Raw genomic sequence first — 22226 nt, forward strand, 5'->3', positions numbered from 1 at the left:
TCCTGAATGAAGACTTTATTTGATAGCACATGATGCATTTTGAAGTCTGCCCTTCTATCACATATTTATCCTATTTTGGAAAATATAAGAAAAAAGGAAGGGTATACCAGCACTAGCTGAGCAAATCCACTTCTGCAGGAAACGGTGAGGTGGGGGTGGGGGTTATGCATCAAGTGCTGCCCTGACTCTTGAAAAGAAATCTGATGATCTCTCTGAATTAAAATTAGCCTTTCATACAGCTAACTACATACCTCTCATCCAAAATTAAGAAAGCACAGGCCTCCAACTGTTGCTCTCATTGGAAAACATGTGGTAGAAGGTTCTCCTTCTCTGCTGTCCTTTCTCCCTGTCAGTATCCAAGGCTAAAAAGCAGCAAAAAATGTCAGTGTTACAGTTTTCAAGATCTAGGGCTCAGATGCATAAATACTTAATTTCATTACAAATATACCTCATTTACTTCACCTTGGAGTCTCAGAGACTATAGAGCTCTGGCTTGTATGTTCACAGAGATGTTCACAGTTTTACCATTCTTTCTTTTTTTCTCTAGGAGCAGTGAGTTACTGATTTTACATTATAGGTTTTGGGGTTTGCCTTTTTTTTTTTAAGGTACACATCTAAAGCCTTTTTTTTTTAAGGCACACATCTAAAACTTGTTTACACAGAAGAATATTTTGCAAGTATTTACTTTTGAAAACTGGAATACATTACTTGACCTAGTAAGTTCTTACAGAATACAAGAGATGTTTATGCAAACAAACTTATCTTGACAGTTTATACCAGCTATGTCTCTCTGCAGTTAAATCTGCTGCATTTGTGAGAAGCAGCTTGAAGCCAAGCAGTAAAAAAACTCACAAAAATTCCATTTTCAAACATCATTAAATTCCAAGTACTCCTTTTGAAGCATTTTTCTGGTCAGAACACTTTCTATTCTTGTTATAGTGAACCAATGAGTTGGTTTTCTGGGAAGAGATTAACTTTTTAAACATGTTGTATATTAACATGTTATATATTACCCTTTCCCCTGAGGCAAAACATGTCTATTAGTTCTGAAAAAGAATGAAAGGAAGGTCAGCATTAAAATAGCTTCTTTCGAAGACTGCAGAACAATTTTGCATTTACCTTTGGCTCTGGTTTAAGACAGAGGCAAAGCAAAGATCTGAGTCAGACTATTGCAGCCACAGTGTCTCTGAAGTGGTGTGGGAGCTCTACAGTAGGGACTGACAGGTTATTTTTCTGGGAAAAGCAGCATGAAGAACTTTAAATACAGAAGGGAGATAAGATGAAAAAAAGTAGAACCACCATCAGAAAGAACAGAAGCAGGAACCAAACACTTAAATAGCTTTACAGGACTAATAAATGCTTCAGAAGGATATTAACAATGCAATTCAAATGTGTTGTAAGTTGACATTATCTCTTGGTCATTTTATCACGTACTTTTCATCTTGGCATTATCACACCAATATCCATACACAAAATGCTTCCTTCTTCTCCCCAAAGTAGCAGTTACCTACCCAAAGAAAAGCCACTAAGATTTAAGGAAGCAGAAGAAAAGCATAGGCTAGCCTACAGGGAATAACAGCATCTTTTTCTGAAACCACATCTGCATTATTTTGAAGCTTCTGAAACTTTTGAGATTTCTTCCCTGAAAGGAGCTGTTGAGCACTGAAACAGACTGCCCAGGGAAGTGGTGGAGTCACCATCCCAAGAGGTTTTAAAAAGCCAAGTAAATGTGGCATGAGGGAGATGGTTTAGAGGGAGACTTGGCAGGACTTGGTAGTGCTGAGTTAATGGTTGGACTTTATGATCTTAAAGGTCTTTTTCCAACTTAAATGTTCTATGAAACCTTGTTTTAAATGCCTTAAAAATAACTTTCATTTCTCAGTTGCAGAGATGGATTGCACATAGACTGTCCCTTCCTTCAAGCAGCATTACTATTTTCAAGCATGGCAAAGGAAAAAATAAAATAAAAATAATAGCTCAAACATTTCTGAAGGCAGCTCACTCATCCAGAAATAGCCTATAAACGCCCCATTTAGTGCAAGTCCCAAAACTTTTTAGCAAGAACAATATTTGGCTTCAAAATTTAACCATCAGATAGCTAGCAGTTGAGGTGCCTCAGCAGGAAGTGGATGTGGCATTCAGAGACAGATTTCTCAAATTTCTTAATTTAGGAAAAAGAAAGTCTACACCTACAGCCTTCATACTTGTAATTATCTACTTCTTGTGAAAGGCCTTTCCTGCACCTGAAACATTTTACTGGAGATGTGCATTGCAGCCCATGGAGCTGTGCTCATTTAGAACAGGGTTTATTTTACTCTTCTCTGGGAACTATTTGCATCAATAATCTGCTAGTATTAAATAGTCTCTTCTTTAAGTATAATCCTATTACTTGAAACACTAGCATGTGCAAGAATTGCTTTCCAAAACAGGAAATTTAGCTGTAAGTGGTGCGTAATAAGGGCACAGGAGATAAAAACAAAAGATGTTTCCTGTACTCTTCCTACACAATTTGTATTCTTCACATGCTCAACCCATTTACTCTTTTTCCTGTTTGTGAGGTGAAGGGATGAATTAATCAGCATTTAAGTGGTATCAGCAGGTCTCTAACCTCCAACGCAGATGTGTTGCATACAAAGCCCATTGATTTCAAGAAAACCCAGTTAGGCACAGGAAACCATTATTTTCATTTCAATTAAGAACTTCTTCAGCGCATACTCCAAATCCAGCCAAGGATTTGAACCTGGTACCTCTGCATTCTATGTGTTAGCCCTAAAACCATTCAGACATTAGTTACCATCTTTTGAAGAAAGCAGAAATAAAATTTTAAGTATTCTCAAATCTTTTTCTGAGAGAACAGCTGGGGTTGCAACACTATCCCAACTGAGCACAAAAAGAAGGTGGAACAAGCAGATCATAGCTACACTTTTGGAGTTGATCCTCTCAACCACTCAAAGCCTGCTAGCACTTCACTGGCCAATGACTAAAGAAATTACCATTTGTTAAGCCAAAAAGCATAGGAAAGTTCAGCCTATAAGCAACACATAACACCAGCTTAACATACCACCACCATTTGCATGTAGTAACTTTATTGGCAAAAGAAAATTATTTCCTGTGATTTAGCTACTGAATCCTATATATATTGAACTGGAAGTTCACATCAGCAACGAAAAAAAAGAAAGAGGTAAAGAGTCAAATCACAAGTTTGTGTTTGTGTGTAGAATACTAATTCCGTATCATCACTGGGCAGCTGCTGGGGTGTTTCTCTGAAGTGTAATTACAAGCACCAATTTACTTTTACTCAGCAGCGGGTGATGACAGCATTTTGTAAACACTGTAACCAAAGAATTTGCAAGGTATTCCCTCTGGAAGCTTTGTAAATCAGGGTTAACTTGCACTGAAAAGCAGTTAGGAATCAGAGTTAATCCCAAGCAGATATTTACTGTGCTGCTCAGCTTCAGGCATCCTTATTGGGACTGGCAGAAACTACAGAACTTCCCCATGGGCTGTTTATTACTTTCTTCAATCTTACTTTGAGATTTACATTTTTCTTGGCCAAGGAAGTTTCATACACCTTCCAATGCCAGGCTCCAGCCTTCACAGTCCTTGACAATTATTATCCTTCAGAAGCTGGTCATAAGCAGTCATTTAAAAATGAAGAACCAAACAAGAAAGAAACAAACAAAAACAATCAAAAAGCAAAAATAATGCTGGGCAAAAGTTTTGGACCACAGAAGGCATCAGAATAGAGCATTCAGTGTGTTACTTCTTGTCTAAACAGTTCTATCAGTACAGCCAGTCTTACATGCAATAAAAGCACAGGTCTGAAATACCTTCTGTCAAAAGAGCAGGAGGCCAAGAAAGTCTTCAAACTGGACAATAATGGGAACGTTTACCTTAAATGAAAAGATTTTTCAATCAAGGATCCGATGGGAAGATTGCATAACTAGTTTGCTTTCTAAAATGATTGGTGGCTCAGAGATGAGGAGATCATCCTCACCTAATGAAGAGTTCTGCTCACTGTTTACAAAGTTAGGAATGTTAAATTTTGTAAGACAATGTAGGTCTTCCTCAAACATTCTACTGCTTCTGGGAGCCTCCTGGAAGTGGACATTGCTCTCCAGGCTTGGACCTTTCTTACTCTCTTTTACTTTGTTCATATGGTCCACTTCATTAATACAGAAATGGAAAAGTGACTGGGATTCTTCAGCCATTTGATGAGAAAAGACTCTCTCAGACTCCAAAGGTCTTCCAAAATCTGCCACAAAACTGTTCATGCGAAATCTTTTTTCAGAAGGTTCTGCATGGCTATGGAGGAAAAAGAAAAATACAGTAAACACAAAAGTTGAACTGTTTGAGTTCTTATCAACAAGTTTGGTTTCAGCAATCATTATGATCAGGAGAAAAGGAAACCCTACTGTTTATCTTTCACAGAATTTTAAAGCCAGTACTATTTATTATTTTCTGCTGAAGCAATTTTACCATTTGTCATGATAATTTTCCATGGTAATAAGTTAATGTCAGCACTCTTAAATGGCACTTCTGGTAACCAATATACTATAATAATCACCTCGCTGAATGAGTCTAGAAACAATCTTGATTTCAAGTAGTATCAAGTAGTAACAATTTTTTTTTAAATAGCTTATAAGAACAGTTTGGGAAAAATCCTTGATAGATAAAATTTTGAGGCACAGGCAGCTCTGCTTTCACTAAGGGTATTGAATGCTTGGTTGTCCAAACATCAAACAATTTTTTTCCACTGACTTCAATCAGTGACATTTGGATTTCCATATTAGGAGAGTTGGAAGTAAAGACTGTGTTAAAGACTGTCAGTCTTAACAATCCAGGCAGACCAGGAAGGATAGTTTAACTTTTTTTTTTGTCTGTTTTCTATATAAATCTTATCTCAAACCAGCACAAATCTGCATGGACTTGTGTAGGAGCCAGGAACAGCTGGGGGTGAGAGAAGCTCAAGCTAGATGAAAGTTCTACAGATCCATTCTTTGTCAGGCTGAATTTATGTACTATCATCACAAAATGCAAGTTATTTGCATCTGAAAGGCTGTAGAGGTATTCAGAGGCTGAGCAATGAAAATTTACACATGTTCTCAGGATATGAATTTTGTTGAGAATTAATAAACCACACTGTTTACATCTGAAAATGTAGCAAATGGCACTGGAGTCAGACAATTGGACACCTAAAGGTCCACCCAGCACTTTAAAGCTTTTCAGTGTAATTTAACTTCCTCGAGCCCGAAGTAGGACATAAATGCCTACAAGCTTCTGAAAGCCTCAGATAACACTATCAGAAATCTACCCACTAAAACTTTCAAGTTCATAGGATACCTGCCATTAGTCTTTCAGGCACAGTTAAAGATTCCTGCTTCTCAAATGCTAATTTACTTCCATTACATGACAGGAGAATTCTGTCCTAACAAAATCACATCCACTAGCCTTCAAATCAAAGCAGTTCTCTAGTTTGACAAAACTGTATTGGCTCATTCTGCATTTCAAAGTTAACCATGTAGAAGAATAACATTTAAACTGATGTAAGACTGACCAGTAAGTAATAATCTGCTGTATACAGAGCAGGGGGCAAACAGCCTGGAATAATTCTGAACTGGCAACTGGCATTTTTGTATTTATAAAGCAATAAAAAGCACCACTCTGAGTGTAAATCTTGTATATAGTTTTGCAAATCTGTCTCAAGAGTTTCTAGGTAGTGTTGTGACACAGGCAGTGGCAAATGAGCACAGAAAGAAGAACAAGCACTGTTAGCCCAGGAAGAAGTGACTGTGGAAGAAAGCTTAAAATGCATCTTTAGAGGAGTAAAATTACTTCATAGGTGTGACAAGTACTTCATAATCCAGTAAGGTGTGAAGGAGCAAAGGCTGACCATGCAGAGAGGCACTGGCAGGACTGGCAGTGGCAACCTAATCTTAATGGAAAAATAGAAGACGCAAATAAATTTTACGATGGCCTGGAATGCTGAGGACATCCGATGAAGCATAATCCTGTGTTCATGAACAGGGAACACATGACCTGATATACAGTGATATTTTTGGATTCTGAAATTCACAAACAACCATCTTTCTGTTTTGGAGAGGAATTTTATTACTTTTTTTTTAAAACTAGACTAGAAACTTTCATAGTCTTGCACATTAAAATATGCAAGAACACCTCAGCAGATATCTTTTCAGAACACTCAAGAAAAGCAGCCTCAAAAATCCCAGTTGTATGTAACCAAAATGACCTGGTTTCTTAAAAAAAATAAAATCAGCTATTTAGTGTTTACTGCTTTAAGACTACATCAGCAAGTATTGTGCACAGATAGGTTGCATGAACACTTACATTTGTTGCAGAAAAGCACTTTTAAGGACATTTTCAAATGCAGAAAAAAATACAGTATGCTTTCCTCTCCTGAATGATGAATGAGAGCATTTTCCAGGCAGAAATTCAGAGATTGCCAACAATCGGTTGCACAAGCTAATGTTCTGCACATATGCAAGCAAATGAAAGAGAAATACAGCAGACATAATGTCCAAAACTGATTAAATTTCAGCCTCTGCTTATCCATATCCTGACCCTTCTGGTCTGAGAATGTACCTAATTTTGAACATCTTCTGTAATTTTGAAAAGTACATCGTATCAGGCCCCTTTATATTGAGCCAAAAAAAGTATACTACTAGAAAAAAAAAATCAGAGTATCCTACTTAGGATCCATCCATCTGAGCCCAGTTACGCCTAATCTCGCACAGTAATGGCACTTTAAAGAACAGCCAAATAGCCTTACTGAAGTCAGAGATTTCATCCATCAATCAAGCCGGCTTTCTCCCAAGGCCTAGGAATCCCATTAACATCTATTTCTAAAGGAGGGCTCAAGACAGCCCACTAATGAAAGGCCGAGTCATGAAGAGTCCAGTCAGGCATAAAAATAGAAGATGCAGGCAAAATAAAAACAGTCTGCTCTGGTTTTGCAGGAAGCTGTTCTCCAGTTTTTATATACATGTATCAAAAATAAGAGGACACAAATATATTCACTGCACTTAGGGTATTCTTGGAGGATCCATGTTCAGTACCATGCACATTTGGTTATCAAATGTAAAAAAAATAGTGCTCAAATTTGTTAAAGGTGCCACCTCAGCACACATAGCAAGTAGGCAAACATCCAGGCACACAGGTCCCAAAGCTGCAATGAGGTTTATAACAAATACAGAAAGGAATAATTGGTCTTGCTTCAGCAACTGAAGAAAAATTATGTAAATGTTTAGAACCAAAGGGACTTCTGGAGGTCTCAAGCCTAATGATCAAGGCAAGGGTAAGTCTGAATTCAGATCACGTTATCTGGATGTGGAAGTTGACCAAAGGTGGACATTTCACACACTCTCTAGGCAACTGTTCCAAGAAAATTTATTTTAAAAGCAGAAAAAAGTGGGAGATATCAACCAGGCCTCTGCTACTGCAAGTAAATTTTTACAAGTGTAAAAATTTTAAACAAATATCCATATTAAATTCTCTCTATGTATGTGTTTTTTGACTTCATCATTTTTCCCCCTCTCAAATTATCCACATGGGATACTGACTCATGCTCAGCTAATGAATTAGATCTTTTTCACAAAGAGGCAGCACACCAGCAATTACAAGGATTTTAAATCTATTTGGAAGCACTGTCTGGCTACTTCATAATAGCCTGTATGCAGTCTGTATGGGGAAGAAAAATACCAGCAAGTCAGTTCTGGTAAGCTGAATTCTTCTGCCTCTATTCCCTTCTCACAGGAGCAAACCTTTGGGAGCACTGAAGAGGCTCACAACATACATCTGCCCTCTCTGATGTGGCCCTGTCTCTAGGGATGTGCTATTACACAGAGTTTAGAGCCAGTTTACATGTGATTAAATAGCAAAGGAGCTCCAGCAGGCAGAGGCAGGCTGCTTTAGAAAGCGATAAGCACCAGCAATTGCCTTTTACAATCAGCTTCTCATCACTGCTACCTGCCTGCAAGCAATCTCATGCTCCAGAGAGGCTTTTTATTTCCACTTTATGGCACACTAGCCTGAGAGGAGATGCGAGTTCAAACTTTCTCCGAGGAAGAGACACTGACAGCCTGCATCCTGTGCAAATGCAGATAAATCATTGAGGCAAGGCATGGCCTGCACATACTTATCAGCCAGAAAGAATAAAAAAAAAGATGACTTTCAAGGGACCCTGGATTTAAAGAAATGTCAAGCTGATCTGTACTTCAGCATCTATTACAATTTCTCAGCAGAAACTAAGATACTGAGACCTTGGGGGTTAAGAGAAGATTTTGTAAATACTACTCCATACTATCTTTTGGACTTGAACTCACAAACATGAGGAAACCAGCCAGGCTTCAGCTTCCTTAATTCAACATGTGCATTGCATTTTATTTGTATATACTCTGTTGATTTTCACACTTTGACTCCATGAAAACTTGAGCCTACTTAGAACCATCCCACCTGTTTGCAAAACAGTAATCTAAGGCACCTGCTTGGCAGCCTACCCAAAACATTCTTTTAGAGTGAAAGTGCTAAAATTACTTGAAATGAAGACAGACTGCACTGTTTCATAGGAACAGACTAGAACAAGACATTATGGTGTCAGCACTGTCACTGCTTGTTTGGGAGCTGCAAGAGCCCAGATATCCCACTTAGCAGGCTGGATTTTTCATTCCCATTTTCAGACTCACTCTTGATGTGGTGCTCCTGTCTTCGTCAGCAGGGTCAGGACAAAAAACATGAAGATGACAAAAACTGCAAGACCAACCCAGAACCCAATCACAATGGAATCTGGTGGGGGAAAAGAAGAGAAAACAAGATGATCAATATTTTACCTGCACTTGCAAAAAGCTGCCTTCCACATGCAGCATGAGTGCAAACCCAAAACAATTTGCAGCTGATCTCTGGGTGACAAAGAGAAAGGATAATCACATTAATCTCTATTTATTTTTAAACAGAAAGCTGCCATTGAAAATCTCATTTCTAGACCACATTTTACTGATATCTAGACAAACCAGACAGTAGAAAAAAGATGGAAGAGGCTCAAAATTCTCTTAGTAAAATAAGAGGAGATCCCTATGTGATGCCAGGTCCATTTCCAGGCAATGCTTTGGAAACAACTTCAGTGCTAGAACTAGGAAGAGAGAATTATTTGATCTTATGCAAAATCTTCTGTCTCTGTAGAACTGAACTCGTGACATTTTAAATTATTTCTGCCCCAGATCCATTCTGGATTAAAATGGATTTCTTTGACACAATATGTTTAGGAAGACATTTTAGTGGCAAGACAGAGGGTTCTGCAATAAACAGAACCGCAGATTAAACTATTTGCTACTTCAACAAACATCAATATCCAACAGATACAAGATGCTTTTGAATAATTTTCAATTTGAGTTTCCAACTTGAGTACAGAAAACTGCAACACAATGTCAGAGGATCCCAACAGATTTGGACAACAGGAAAACACCAATGCAATAACTAAATACAACAGTCATTGGGAAAAGCATGGCTTTTTGCCTGTGTGCATAAAATGTACCTACTGTTCTCATCTATAGCAAATGGACCATGGAAAATTTGCCAGTACTACTAAAAACAAATCTATGTCCACCTACAACTTCAACGCTGACCCAGAGTTGCTCCTGAGGGAAGTTCAAAGTTTCCAGGAACTTGATTTAGAGAGGTTCAAGTGGGACAAGCATATTTCCAGACAACAATCAACCAATTAGCATGGACCAAAGTTAAAGAGTCCAAACACATGATATGACCTGGTCCAGAACACATCAGCACACAGGTATTTTTTCACCTAATATTCAGTTAGTAATTCTTCGCTTACGCAAGTATTCAAAATTTCCACTGCAGAAGTCCAAAAGCACTAACATCCAAACAACATGCAAGAGGGAAGGCTTGGTCAGGACAGGAATCCTTTCTACCCTTAACCTCTCATTGCACAGCCACTACCAAACCCGAGAGATCCTCCCTGGCTGTAATGATGATCTGTCTGACCCAGTGCAGCAGGCACAGCACAGTACTGCTGAATTTCCTACAGGACCAACTAAAGACACCAAAAAACCAAGGAATTAGCTATCCTGCCTGGTGCTTAACCCCAGCTGTTAATCATGCTCCCACTGTGAAATCTCTTCCATGGTAAAAGGCAGATGTGGGAACTGGAAATCAACTCAAACCATTCGCTCTCTCCCCGCAAAGTCAAATCGCCTTCTGCAACTTGAGATTTTCTCCCTGGGAAAATACTTTATCACAATGTAACCTCTCCTTAATCCCTTTCTCAGGTAAACTAAGGAGGTTAAGTTTCAAGTCTCCCACTGCAATATTTATTCCATCTCTCCTATACCATATCTTCCCCTCTCAACACCCTGTGTAAAGTAACCGGAGTGTGGTTTGAGTATAGGTCTCTGTGATAGCAGGGGAGGAGTTTTTAATATCCCTTTCTGCTTAATGCATTCTGCTACGAGTTTATTTCTGTAAGTCCATGTATTATGTGCCCTAAATTACTTTCAGAATCATTCTGTAAGTACAGCCTCTATTCAGTCATTCAAGATATACCTTATGGTTGACCTTCCTAATAGTAGTTCACCCTGCTGGACTTCACAGGACCTGAAAATTTCAGCTAAAAAGAAATACTCCCTTTAAAAAATGTACCAATTAACCATTTATAGCTACTAGTACCTTCCAATTAGTCAGACATGCTTGAGTGATACGCAACTGCATTAATAACCAGAATGTAAAATGCAATCAAGGACTAAAAAATATGCACACAGATTATATCAATCAAGCTGCAAAATTCAACAAAAAGGAAAAAAAAAAAAAGAAAAGAAAAAAAGGAAATCAAGGCTCTGATAAACTGCTACTGCCCACAAAAATCACACCTGCTAGCACTGTGTGATGAATAACAAGCCTGTTTTGTGGTTGGTTTGGTGTTCCTGCTCCCAACAGGATTCCTAAATTTACTGAGCCTACCACTACATCTTCCTTGCTTTATTGTGCCTCCTGATGCACTTCCAACCCTCTGCTGTATAAATTACATTATCTGAATTTGTTTAAAATTCAAGCAGGTGACCTGAGTTTTCTTCAATATTTCATTTAGATCTCATGCACTTAAATGGAAATTATTCAAACCTACTAAATTCTAAATACTTATTCAAAATTAACAGTACATAACCCAACTTTTGTTCAAAAAATACAGCATGAGGGACATTTATAATACTGCCCAAAGTTACAAATGGATAGTCATGGGATGCTTTAACATTTTCAAGCTGCAGTTTCAGCCTTCCTTTTCTTCATAATACAGACACATAGCATCCTGACAGCAATTTCAACTCCCCCGATGATTCCTCTGGTTTTTGCCTCTCACTAACATTACTGAGGCTTCCTCGTTTTCAAAGGCACAAAAAGTGATTTTGTTCTTATCTCCAACAGTCACAGATATTTCCTGGCTATCCTTGTCTACTTACTTTCTAAAGCTTTAATGGACAAAACATATTTTTCCTGCTTTTCCAGGCTTTCTGATTTCTTGTTCCTGCCTTCACTTCTCCTCCAGCAGAATATACTTTTTACCTTTTTTCTTTTTTAGTCATACATTTGAAACATCACCGTGACATCTTTTTTTTTTTCTTAAGAAAAGTATTTTTGTATAGTAGATTATTTTCTCAATCTTTTTCTCACAGGTCACTTTGAATAATTTTTTCTCTGCTTTCAGTAAACAGGCTTCTGAATTCCTCTGTATTTAAATCCATTTAACCTAAACTGGAGTTCATTCCCTGTTGAGCTCTTCAACATAAGTTTCAAGTGTTCATTGACCCTTCTTTGTAAGTCTTCAAGGTCTCCCTCCTCATACAACCCTTGTTTAATCTCCTGTCCCTCTCTCCAGCTTGGGGTTTCAGAAAAGTTCATATCTGATTACATTGTCTCCACATTTCATAACAGTCAGCTCAGCTGGCAACAACCAGAATGAGAACACACCACGTCAAGAACTGTCATCCCATACACAACACAGACTGCTCCTTTACTATATTAAACTCTGCCCTCTGGGGAATGCATGCAATAAAACTGAATTAAACAGAGCCAACTCTAATCTATCAGTTAAAACAAGCAAAGAAACAAACAGAACCAAAAGAAAATCCAACACAACTAGAAGGGGTTTCCTAGATCACTGATTCAAGTACTACTAATGACATCTTTCATCCAGCTCCACCTGAAGAGCAGCTGTTACTTTTCTATCCTATTCTCTAAGAGCTGTCCAGCACCTTCTGCTCGACCAACAGCACAGCCAGACAGGGAAGCTCAGCTGCCATGCTCAGCATGGCAATCACAATCCAAGATCTGATTTGCAGCTATGCCTTCTGCAATCCAGAGGCAACTATCATTTATATAATTTAGACCTTTTTCTCCCATCATGCTGTTAGAGACACTGAGCTGAAAAGAAGGCATGTACATAACACTTCAGCTGATATTTGAAACCAGTAGTCTCTGCAATCAGGTTTGACCTCTGATTAAGTGGAAGAATGGAAGATAAATTAAAAACATGATGAAAACTAAGAAATATTTTTCAAGTACCTATCATTTTTAAAAATACAGACAGTAATCAGCAGACTTTTGGGGGGCAGGGGGGCGGCAAATTCTATTCTATTTTTTTCAGAAGTGTTAATAACTTCAACAAGTTTCTTCTGTCCCTTGCAGAGCCTCCCCAAAACCTGCTGACTCTGTAGAGGCAGGGGAGATCAGCCTTTCTGGGTTGCTGTTTACCACTGCAGGCACTACTTTTTCCCAATCTGGATGCTCATCGTGACAAATGAGACAGAAATTACATAATCTATCCTGGACCAGTGCTGCAGCACTGCATAGAGACCCTTCCCCAAAACTTTGAAGACTGGGGAACAAACCCTTTCACAGCTCAGAAACAAAGAAACAGGATGTTTTTTTCTCTTTGGCAAAGTGCTTGCAAGACCCACCAGGTAATTGAATTGGTTTGTTACTTTTTTTCCCCCCTCTTTTTTAGTTTTCCCTCACATCATCTCCTCTAAAAAAAAAATTGTCAAATCCATTGTCTAGTTTTCAAAAAAATGTTGGTCCAGCTGTACTATCTTGTCCTAGTTAAATTTTCTCCCAATTCCAATCCATATTTTTCATCTTTCTGGTCCTTATCCTCCATTTGTTGCTTCTACTGTAAAACAGCTCCAGTCTTAAAACCCTGAATTTAGCACACTCCTTTTACAAAGAAAGTACCAATGGTAAGTTTGTTCAGAGGGGTAAAGTTCTTCTCTTATTTTCAGCCTTTTAAAAACCAAAAATTTATTTTCTGTCAGGAAAACCAAGTGCAGGTAACACAGGTAAGGCTCACCACCACTGCCTTTTTACCATTAATAGAAAGAAATAGAAACAAATAGAAACAAAAACAAAGCAACAATGATCTTACCAAACAGTCATCAGAAGGAGCAGTTTATCTGTATTTGTTGCTGTTAACTTTTCCTGACAGTCAGATATTCCTCAGTATTGACAAATTTCTACCACAGGCAATAAATCCGTGCTTCTCTCATGCACAAGAAAAACAGTCAACAAAAGGACACAGAATAATAAACAATAATGATGACCTAATAAATGGAGGGATACTGCTAATTGCAGGGAATCTTAGGAATTAGGAGAGAGATGTTTTTGTACAACATTCAGTCACAAATGAAAAACAGGAACATACAGACAGGAAGCGCAGCTGCAATGAAGTATGTGTCTACTGAACTTACACTTATGAGCCTTCAGGCCTTCAAATGACACTGGTCCATACTCATAGTACTCGTAGTCCCAGGTGTAATCAGAGTTAGACAAGGATTGCTGGGAGGTTCTGTTCGAGATCAGCCTGAGGGAAGACATCTTGCACCTCAATAAACACAGACCTGTGGATAGAAAATGTGTTAATAGAAACTACCTCTAGCAGGAATTGGGAAACAGGAAATTCAAATGGGATATCGGGAAAAAGTTACCTGATCTAGTTGCACATGCCTTGAGTAGGAGGCTGGACCAGATGACCACCAGGGGTCCTTTCCAACCCAAATTTCTCTATGCTGATGAACAGGCTCAATCTGCCACTACAGAAGGAAAATAAAACAGGAGTGATTTCCCTCACAGATTACCAAAAACTGCAAAGCAGCACTGAGCAGCACAAAATTATCTTGATGGATATCTCAGTCATTACCACCATTCTGTACTGGAGCCTTGCATTTTGCAGAGTAATTTTTTTCAGAATATGAGACAGTTTTATGCAGACCAAAGGAAAGCACATCTCTGCACAGAATGTCTGCTGCAGTCGCTGGAGTCAGGACATCCAGCTTGAAACATATTCCAAAATACTTTCTGTGAAAGCAAGCTGAGCTTTGGGTAATTTTGCATTCAATTAAAACCCAGCAGAACTAACTAAGACTTCAAGTGCTAGGAGGGCCATACATAAAGAACAAAAATCAGTCACAAAATAAGAAACACTTTCAGCCAGGGAATATGAGCAGCATTTCAAATTTGTAAAATAGTTCTTTCTGCAACTATTTTACCATGACCAAATTCTGGCAGTAATACCTCAAAGCAATTTTAAATAAATAGTATGCCTGAAAAAGTAGACTTCACACTCAGTTACAATGTTCAGAACTTTAGACACCTACAAAAAGCTTGACTGGCAAGTTATAAATCTTTTAAAACAATAAATAGATTTATTTTGCAACCCAAACCAATTTAGCTTTCACAAGGAGCAACCTAACAGCAGGAAAGGTGAAGGGGTGCGCTGGGGAGAGAAGTGACTAACTCCATCCTTGGGTCAGGATAAGATGCTTCACCACATTACCCTTATCCTCCCCTTAGACATTCAGAAAGGCTCCAGCATGAATAAACAGCCTGAAGCACAGAGGAGAAGGAAGAAAACGTGGTTATAATGGACAACCCAGCTCCTGGCTGAGGATGTTTCCCATATTGTACTTCCAACCCTTTAAGAATCCACAGAGAGAAAGATATAAGTCTAACTTAAAGTGCCTCTGTTGGCAGTAAAGTTCCTCCTTGGCTTTTCCATTTCCTCAAAAGAAAGAGACAATGTTTAATTAAGCTTTGGACAGAGGTTTTCTTACTTTTAATCAACTAAAGCAACTGCTGCCTCTGGGAGAAGGAAGTAGCACAGAGAAAACCCTAGGATCCCTGTCCTAGTTCACTCCCATCTCAGCTGCCAGTTGTTTAATACAAGACTTTGTGTTTCATTTGGTGGCTGTGATCCAAGGCTACATGGTGCTACACAGGGTTCCCACATCTTTTTTCCCCCTTCTCCTCAATGTTTTGTTGATGACATGTCTCTTGACAACATTGATTAGTCCTGTTTAAGGTCAGTTTTTCTCTTATAGCTTTCCAGAGAAGCCTTTCATTAAAATATTCCTCATATTGCATCACTAATTGCCATTGTCACCTCCCTCCTTTTAGTATGGCAAAAAGAGCTGAAATCCATTTGGAATCTGAAAAATGTTGTTTCTTCCATTTGTCTGTCCAAATATCTTTGTATTTGTCCAAATACCTCCAAAAACTCAGCCTCAAACATGTGAAAACCTTTTATTCTACTTAAAAAGCCATCTAGCATGGTGGTACAAGGACCAGCACAGTGAAAGCAGTGACTTTAGACCTTGCACCTCCTGAGGACGAGCACGGCAGGCTGAGCTGGCATAGCAGCAGCCTGTCAGGTGGATTTGCCAGGCTGCAGCAGGTCATGCAGGGATTCAGGCAAGAGGTAAGTGCTTCTAAGAGGGAACTCCTCCAGGAGATGCACTCAAACACCCTTTCTGTCTGGCATGGAGAGCCATGATTCATCCCACAGCTCTGAAGCTTTGCAGGGAGCTCCTCTAATTGACTTTGCTGAGGGTTTTTCTGGGAGGCACAGCAGTGTTTTGAGGCAAACCTGAAAGCCCCTCTATCGATTTTGACGTGTATGGATGCAGACAGGCTTTCCCCCTCCAGCTCTCTTCTTCCAGGAGCAAGTAAGTCAGGACCAGCAACAAAAAACTTCACTTTGATTATTCAAGAAACCCCAAAGCAGAGCCATGTTCAGTGCCGCCAACCAGAAATTTGGGCAGATCGGTGTCCTGGAAACTAAAAAGAGCAAGTGTTGAGGGCCTTCTTCTGGAGCATTGGGTTGCTCTCTGCAGAAAAATGTTATCAGATATTCCCCGTGATGACCCAACTGCAGCTCCTGGAGTTGGATTACACCTTCATGAGAACTTGTTTGTAACCTGTGTGAAAGTTTGTAAGGACTCAGCTGGCCTGATAGCTGCCAGTGGCATCTGAGCAAGCCAGTTTGGCTGCTGGGCTATGTTTGCATAAAATCCATGCCCTTGAACAGCAGCAGGAGGACTTCAAACACTGTGCAGATGAACTCTTCGCTCCAATTTGGATATCACTGATACATTGCTTGAGGCTCTCAGCCACTTACCTTTCAAAATGAGTCACTGTGAAAGCAAAACTGAACACACACCATATCTGCAACACAACTTCATGGATTACAGCACCACCGGGGCCACAAAGGCATCTCTGGTTTTGCACATGACTGAAACTGTCCTTGTAACCAGCCACAGCTACCTCTGAAGCTGACCTGCATGCACAAAAACAAAACCATGTGGATTGTTCATGCCCTGTTTGCTTCTGGAGCAAGAGAAATCAGCACTATGGTAGACACAAGGAGCTTGGTGAATTTTCAATCAGAAAATACATCTATTTTCCACCTACTTCTAGTCTGCTTAGTGCCACACAATCTGAGCACTTCACAGTCTTCAAAAGAATAAATGAGCAAAACATTGGCCCCTGGCAAACTCTGAGGATGTCAAGAGCCAGGGGAAAAAAGAAGGAACATTTCAAACTGTGAGAAGGCCCAGCCTGAGAAAGCTTAGCACTACACCCTGGTGCATCAACTCCATCAGTTAGGCAGTACAACTCACCCAGAGGTTGCTGGCTATGAGAATTTAACAACTCAGGCTCTTCCCATATCTCCTAAGACCCCATACCAGCACCAATATTCTACAAGAGGGAAAAGGGAGCCACCCCCACATTCCTTTTTACTCCATCCCAAAGACTAGGAGGTGAAGACAGAGAAAAAACAAATGAAAAAAAAACAAGCACAAACTTATTTACTCTGCTGCAATGCATCAGCTGAAAAGCAATACAGACTCCACCTTTCTACAACCCTACCACACAGAGCTTTGAACAAGCTGTGCCACTCCCAAGCACAGACAAGAAAGCAGTCTGCAGAAAATACTTCACCTAATGGTCCTTGCTTCTTGCTAATTCTCAATACCCAAATGGGCAGGGTTTGAGATCAAATCTGTGGTCTTTTCAGGGGAATACCCAATGCCATCTGCAATAAAAGAGATGAAAGCAGGCAATAAAAAGTTAAATTTAGCAAAAAAAAAATCTAAAAATTGACTTTACAATTAAAAAATAATAATAAATGTCAACTCTGATACCTAGGTCATTTTTTGAAGATAAAAGAAATGTTAACAGTGGTTATGTTTATTACTGATACTCGCAAACAGCGTTGTCTGTGTGAGCTGTTGCACTGAAGTAACAAGAATAATGTTGGATTCATCACAAAAGGAGTTTGTAACAATGGAAAGGAAGAAAGCTGGTTCAGTCACTGCTTAACCTGTGAACTAAGGATGAGAGTTTACAGTCACAGACATCATTGCCTCATACTACCATATTACACATCATATAACATACATTTTATTATCCTTATAACTGTGCAATGTAAAGTAGACTCCAACAACAAACTGCTTACACATCCCACACAAACTCCACATAATTATATACAATTTTCATACTAATTGCATAGCTACTGTTTGTACCTCGTTAAAAAGTGATGACATTATGACTTGAAAGTAGAATTTAACAAAGGCCAAAACTATTTGCCAACTATTTTCCTACAGACAATGTTAATATAAGCAAGCACTAATGCCCACTTAGCAGTCCAACTCAGCAGGGGCCACTTGGAAGTTAAGCAAGAAACTAATATGAAATCATACTATACTAGGAGTTCACTGACAACCGTATGGTTCTAAAACTAAATAAAGCAAATACTACATAAGCCCACTCATTAGCCTTGTCTGGGAAGACAGATGAATTATACCGAACATGGTATCACAGAAGCTCTGTATTCCTCTTTTGAAAGCTTTCAGTCCTGCACTGACAGTAAAGGGACATGGAACAGTTAGTAGGGAGCTGCTGGGACTTTATCCCAAAACACACTGAAGCTTAGCTCAGCTCCAGTACCAAAAGCTTTAGATATTACAGCCAGAACATAGTCTTAAGAGACAGCATTATTTAAAAGAAATAAAGATTAGCCGTAATTCCATTTATTTCCTGCATCTAGGGCAGGACTACACAATCAGTACTGAGCCCATTATCCTCTCCCCACTAAAAGACAACTTCTTCTTAGACGTGCAGGTACAGCAGCTGCAAACCCAACTTCCCTCAAGACCAACCAGACTAGAAGAAGTCCTACCAGTAAGCATCAAAGTACTGAGAGTTTTCAGTCCTATAATGTTATAAATGCTTACATCAATGGTATAGATATGTATGTTTAACACTTTCCAAAAGAAAGGCTGCTTTTCCCTCAGCTATTTATAATATTGCCTATTTTAACCATTCTTGCTAAAAAATTTTAACCTCTCAGGCTGATTTGTTCTAGAAAGTGAAAGTGAAAGAACCCTGAAGTGAAAGAACCCTGGCATAGCTACTAATGAGGTAAGATTAAACTGTAAAGCAAGTTTTATTAAATATTTATTTTTATTGGCTTTATTCTCACAGAAAGCTCAGTGCTGACATGGGGATGTTCTGAATTCCTTTCTAACCCTGAAATCTGTCAATCCAATGCCTTATTCTGAGCAGAGAGAAAGGAAAACTTCCCCCCTCCACTCACTGACCAGCTCAATGCAGGTCAACTGGAATGGCTCCAACAGAATATGGCATTCAATTTGTGCTATCATGTAAGAACCTATTAAAAAAAAAAAGCAGCCTCCACAGTAGGGACTAAGCAAACATTACAAAATAATTCTATAATCTTCACACAGCATCCATCTGGTCTGAAGTACAGGCCCCAGCACACTTCCCATAGCACCTCTTCACTTCTCAATGGCTCTTCCTGCAGAAATAATTCTGTTCCCAGCCTCTGCTGAAGCCAGAGCAAGATAAACCAGCTGGCAGGGATGAAATAAAACCAAACAAAACAGGTATGATAGATCATTTATCAGAGCTACTACCACACTTGGGTATCTCACAGCTGGGTTTTGACATTGCTATGGTGGAAAAATTCTCAGCTTGTGCTCTCATCCACACAGGGTCTGTAAGTCATCATCTCTCAGATGCAAAATAATACATGAGCTTTGTGATTTGAATTATGTATTACATCTCCTCAAGAACTAATAAAGTTATAGAGCTGTTCTTAAAATTTCCACACCTATATGACAAACATTTTCTTAACTTTTCTGGTTATCCTACAACACAATGCAGAAATATTGCCTTCATCAGTTCATTGACAATTTTAAGCACTCAAATGCTTGAAATGGAGCTGTTCATTCAAAGTCAAACTGGTCTGTGATTGTTTCAAACAAGAACTGGGTTTCTTTTCCACTTGTCTTCAAATCTATGTCTTCCCTCCAGCACTGCTGAAGAAGCAAACAAATTATTGTAGTGCCTCAAATACAACTTTCTCCTCAGGTAGATCAGACAGCAGTACACAACTCACAGGCACACGTTTGAATTTTCCCATTCTTGTCCCTGCCACGGCTCTGTGTTACAACAGGCTACAAATAAGTAACTAGATGCCAAGAAAACATCACTAAACCAGTACAACCACAGCCCATTGCAGTGAGTACACAGAATAAAGCCTTCATTTATTTGTAATATAATTTTGTAATAATAAGATTTGTAATATAATTTTGCCAGTAATAGCTGCTATTACAGGTTCTAAGATTTTAAATTTGATTTAAATTGTTGAACAAGCTGCAAGAGTATCATCTGTGCTTCACTCAAAACCTCTTCCATCACAAAGTGTACATGGATGATCAGTGAAAGAGTAGGCAGTAAATTACTTTGTCCAGCTCTTAATATTCTGGGGGTTTTTTCCCCTTAAAAAAGTAAAATTTCTTGCAATAGCTTGATTAAGTTTATACATATTTGGTTGTGATTGAAACACCCATAATGTCTCATTATTTTCAACGAGAATGGAGCCAGGCTGTCCTCAGTCAATTGAGCTCTGCCATTGCCCTGGCATCTTTCCAGGCATTTACTCCTGTGGTCAAAATTATCTTGACTCTCTGATTAAGAACCTGAGTAGAAAGCCACAAATGGACAAGAAAAACAACCAGAATTTGACACTATTACCTGATTATCTCTACACAGAAACCACAACATCTCTTTATGATTACATAAATCTGCACCCCTGTGTACACAGTCTCTGGGAACTCAAATGGGAGGAACAGACCAAAACAGGGAGGAGTGACTCCAAGCCAGAGCAATGGGCTGGGAAACACACCTGGAAATAGAAGTACCTCAATGCTCTTTCCAATCCAGCCCAGCCAGCCCTGTTGAAGCAGTTTGAGGCAGCACTGCCACTGCTGTCCCACCTCTGTACAAGCTACGCCTATCCTGTCACAGGTGGACTGCCAAACTAGTGGTGTGTCTACAGTTCCAGTCACTGTCCAGCTTTCAGTGCCAAACAAGGCTGATATGACAGATGAAAAGGCAAATGTCAGGGAACAGGGACTGCTCTGGGAGAAGTTTTGCTAGCTTGTCATTGAGGTGATCATTTCCAGCAAAGAAAAAAAAAAAGGCAGACAGCTCAGGAGAGGGACCTGAACTTACATACCAGTCACTGTCAACAGGGGCTGGGGCCAGAAGAAGAGACCACTGAGATGACAACTGTTCAAAACAGGCTGTTTAAGGGAGAAGGAAGGGGGGAAAGTATGAGGGCAGGGGGAAAATGTGAGAATCAACAAAAGACTAGGGAAGAGCACATGGAGAAAGGGAAGAAAGCAAGAATGAGAACAGGAGAAGTAATCTAAGCCTGTATGGATAAGGGAGGTTCATCCCTTCAGTCTGAAAGCACAAAGGAAGACAGATGTTACCGGGAGGCAAAAAAACCCCACAACAAACACACAACAAACTTATCTTGCTTTTCTTTTTTTCCCCTCAAACATTTTTTGGTTACATTTTTAAGTTCATTCGAATGCTCAGCAGTCAGCGCTTTTTAGCTGTGTTGCTTTGGAATACAGAAGGAATCACTCCGTTACAAATTCAGAGAGGAGACACGAGCTTTTCTGCAGCCGGCATTCTCCACGGCACCCAAATGAACAATACCACCTCATGTATGTTATTTATTATTATTATTATTATTATTATTCAAAATAAAAGAAAAATTAGCGGAGCGCTTCAGACCTTAAGGCTTGCGGGAGCCGCCTGGTCTCTGTTCCGAGCCGCCTCGGCCACCTGTTACCGCAGGCTGAACTCCAGGCGCTTCCCGCGCCGCCCAGCCGGGAGCACCGCCGCGGGGAGGGACAGGACGGGACGGGACACGGCCGGCAGGGCAGGGCAGGGCTGTCCTTTTCTGCCCTCCGCTCGCTCACCCCCAGCCCCGCAGCGCCGGCTCCTCGCTACTCTTACCGCGCCAGGCACGTCCGCCCGGCCAGATCCCGGAGCGCCGCTTCGTCCCGGCAGAAAGGCGCAGCTCCCTCGGAACGCCCTGGCCACGGCGAGCCGAGCCGAGCCGAGCCAGCGCTGCTGGCGGGATGGAGCGAGAAGGATGCCGCGGGAGGAATGGAGAGGTAGGGCGGGATGCTGCGGGTGGGATGCTGCGGGAGGAACGGAGCGGTCGGGCGGAATGGAGAGGGCTCGCTCCCCGGCAGAGCCAATGAATCAGCAGCAGGAGCTGCCCCGAGCCGCGCGGGCGGCATGGATCGGCCGCGTGACGCTGCCGCTCCAATGGGCAGCGGGGAGGGAGCGATCCCGCCGCAGGTGCGGGCAGGGCGCGGAGCCGGCAGCGGCAGCGGCGAGCTCCAGGCACAGCACCAGGGAGTAACCCTGCGTGTCGCTTGCCGGGCAGGAGCTCACACATCCCAAGGGGAAACATCAGTTTTGGAGGGAGAAGGATGGCTTGTCCCCACTCGGAGGTGGAGGCACCACTGTGCTTGCACATAGCA

General features: G+C 40.3%; 1 protein-coding gene across 1 annotated transcript; it reads right to left on the reverse strand.

Moving 5' to 3' along the window:
* Positions 1-3725: 3725 nt before the first annotated feature.
* On the reverse strand, positions 3726-21782 carry MRAP2 (melanocortin 2 receptor accessory protein 2). Its single transcript, XM_085056409.1, has 7 exons — positions 21466-21782; positions 17293-17386; positions 16469-16627; positions 14001-14105; positions 13764-13913; positions 8703-8802; positions 3726-4305 (listed from the first exon to the last, which is right to left on the reverse strand). The coding sequence occupies exons 5-7, from the start codon at positions 13888-13890 to the stop codon at positions 3912-3914; spliced, it is 621 nt and encodes a 206-aa protein (XP_084912535.1). The 5' UTR covers positions 13891-13913; positions 14001-14105; positions 16469-16627; positions 17293-17386; positions 21466-21782; the 3' UTR covers positions 3726-3911.
* Positions 21783-22226: the final 444 nt, after the last annotated feature.

This window comes from Lichenostomus cassidix, chromosome 3 (assembly GCF_008360975.1).
Source record: "Lichenostomus cassidix isolate B80296 chromosome 3, HeHo_3.0, whole genome shotgun sequence".
Taxonomy (NCBI): Eukaryota; Metazoa; Chordata; class Aves; order Passeriformes; family Meliphagidae; genus Lichenostomus; species Lichenostomus cassidix.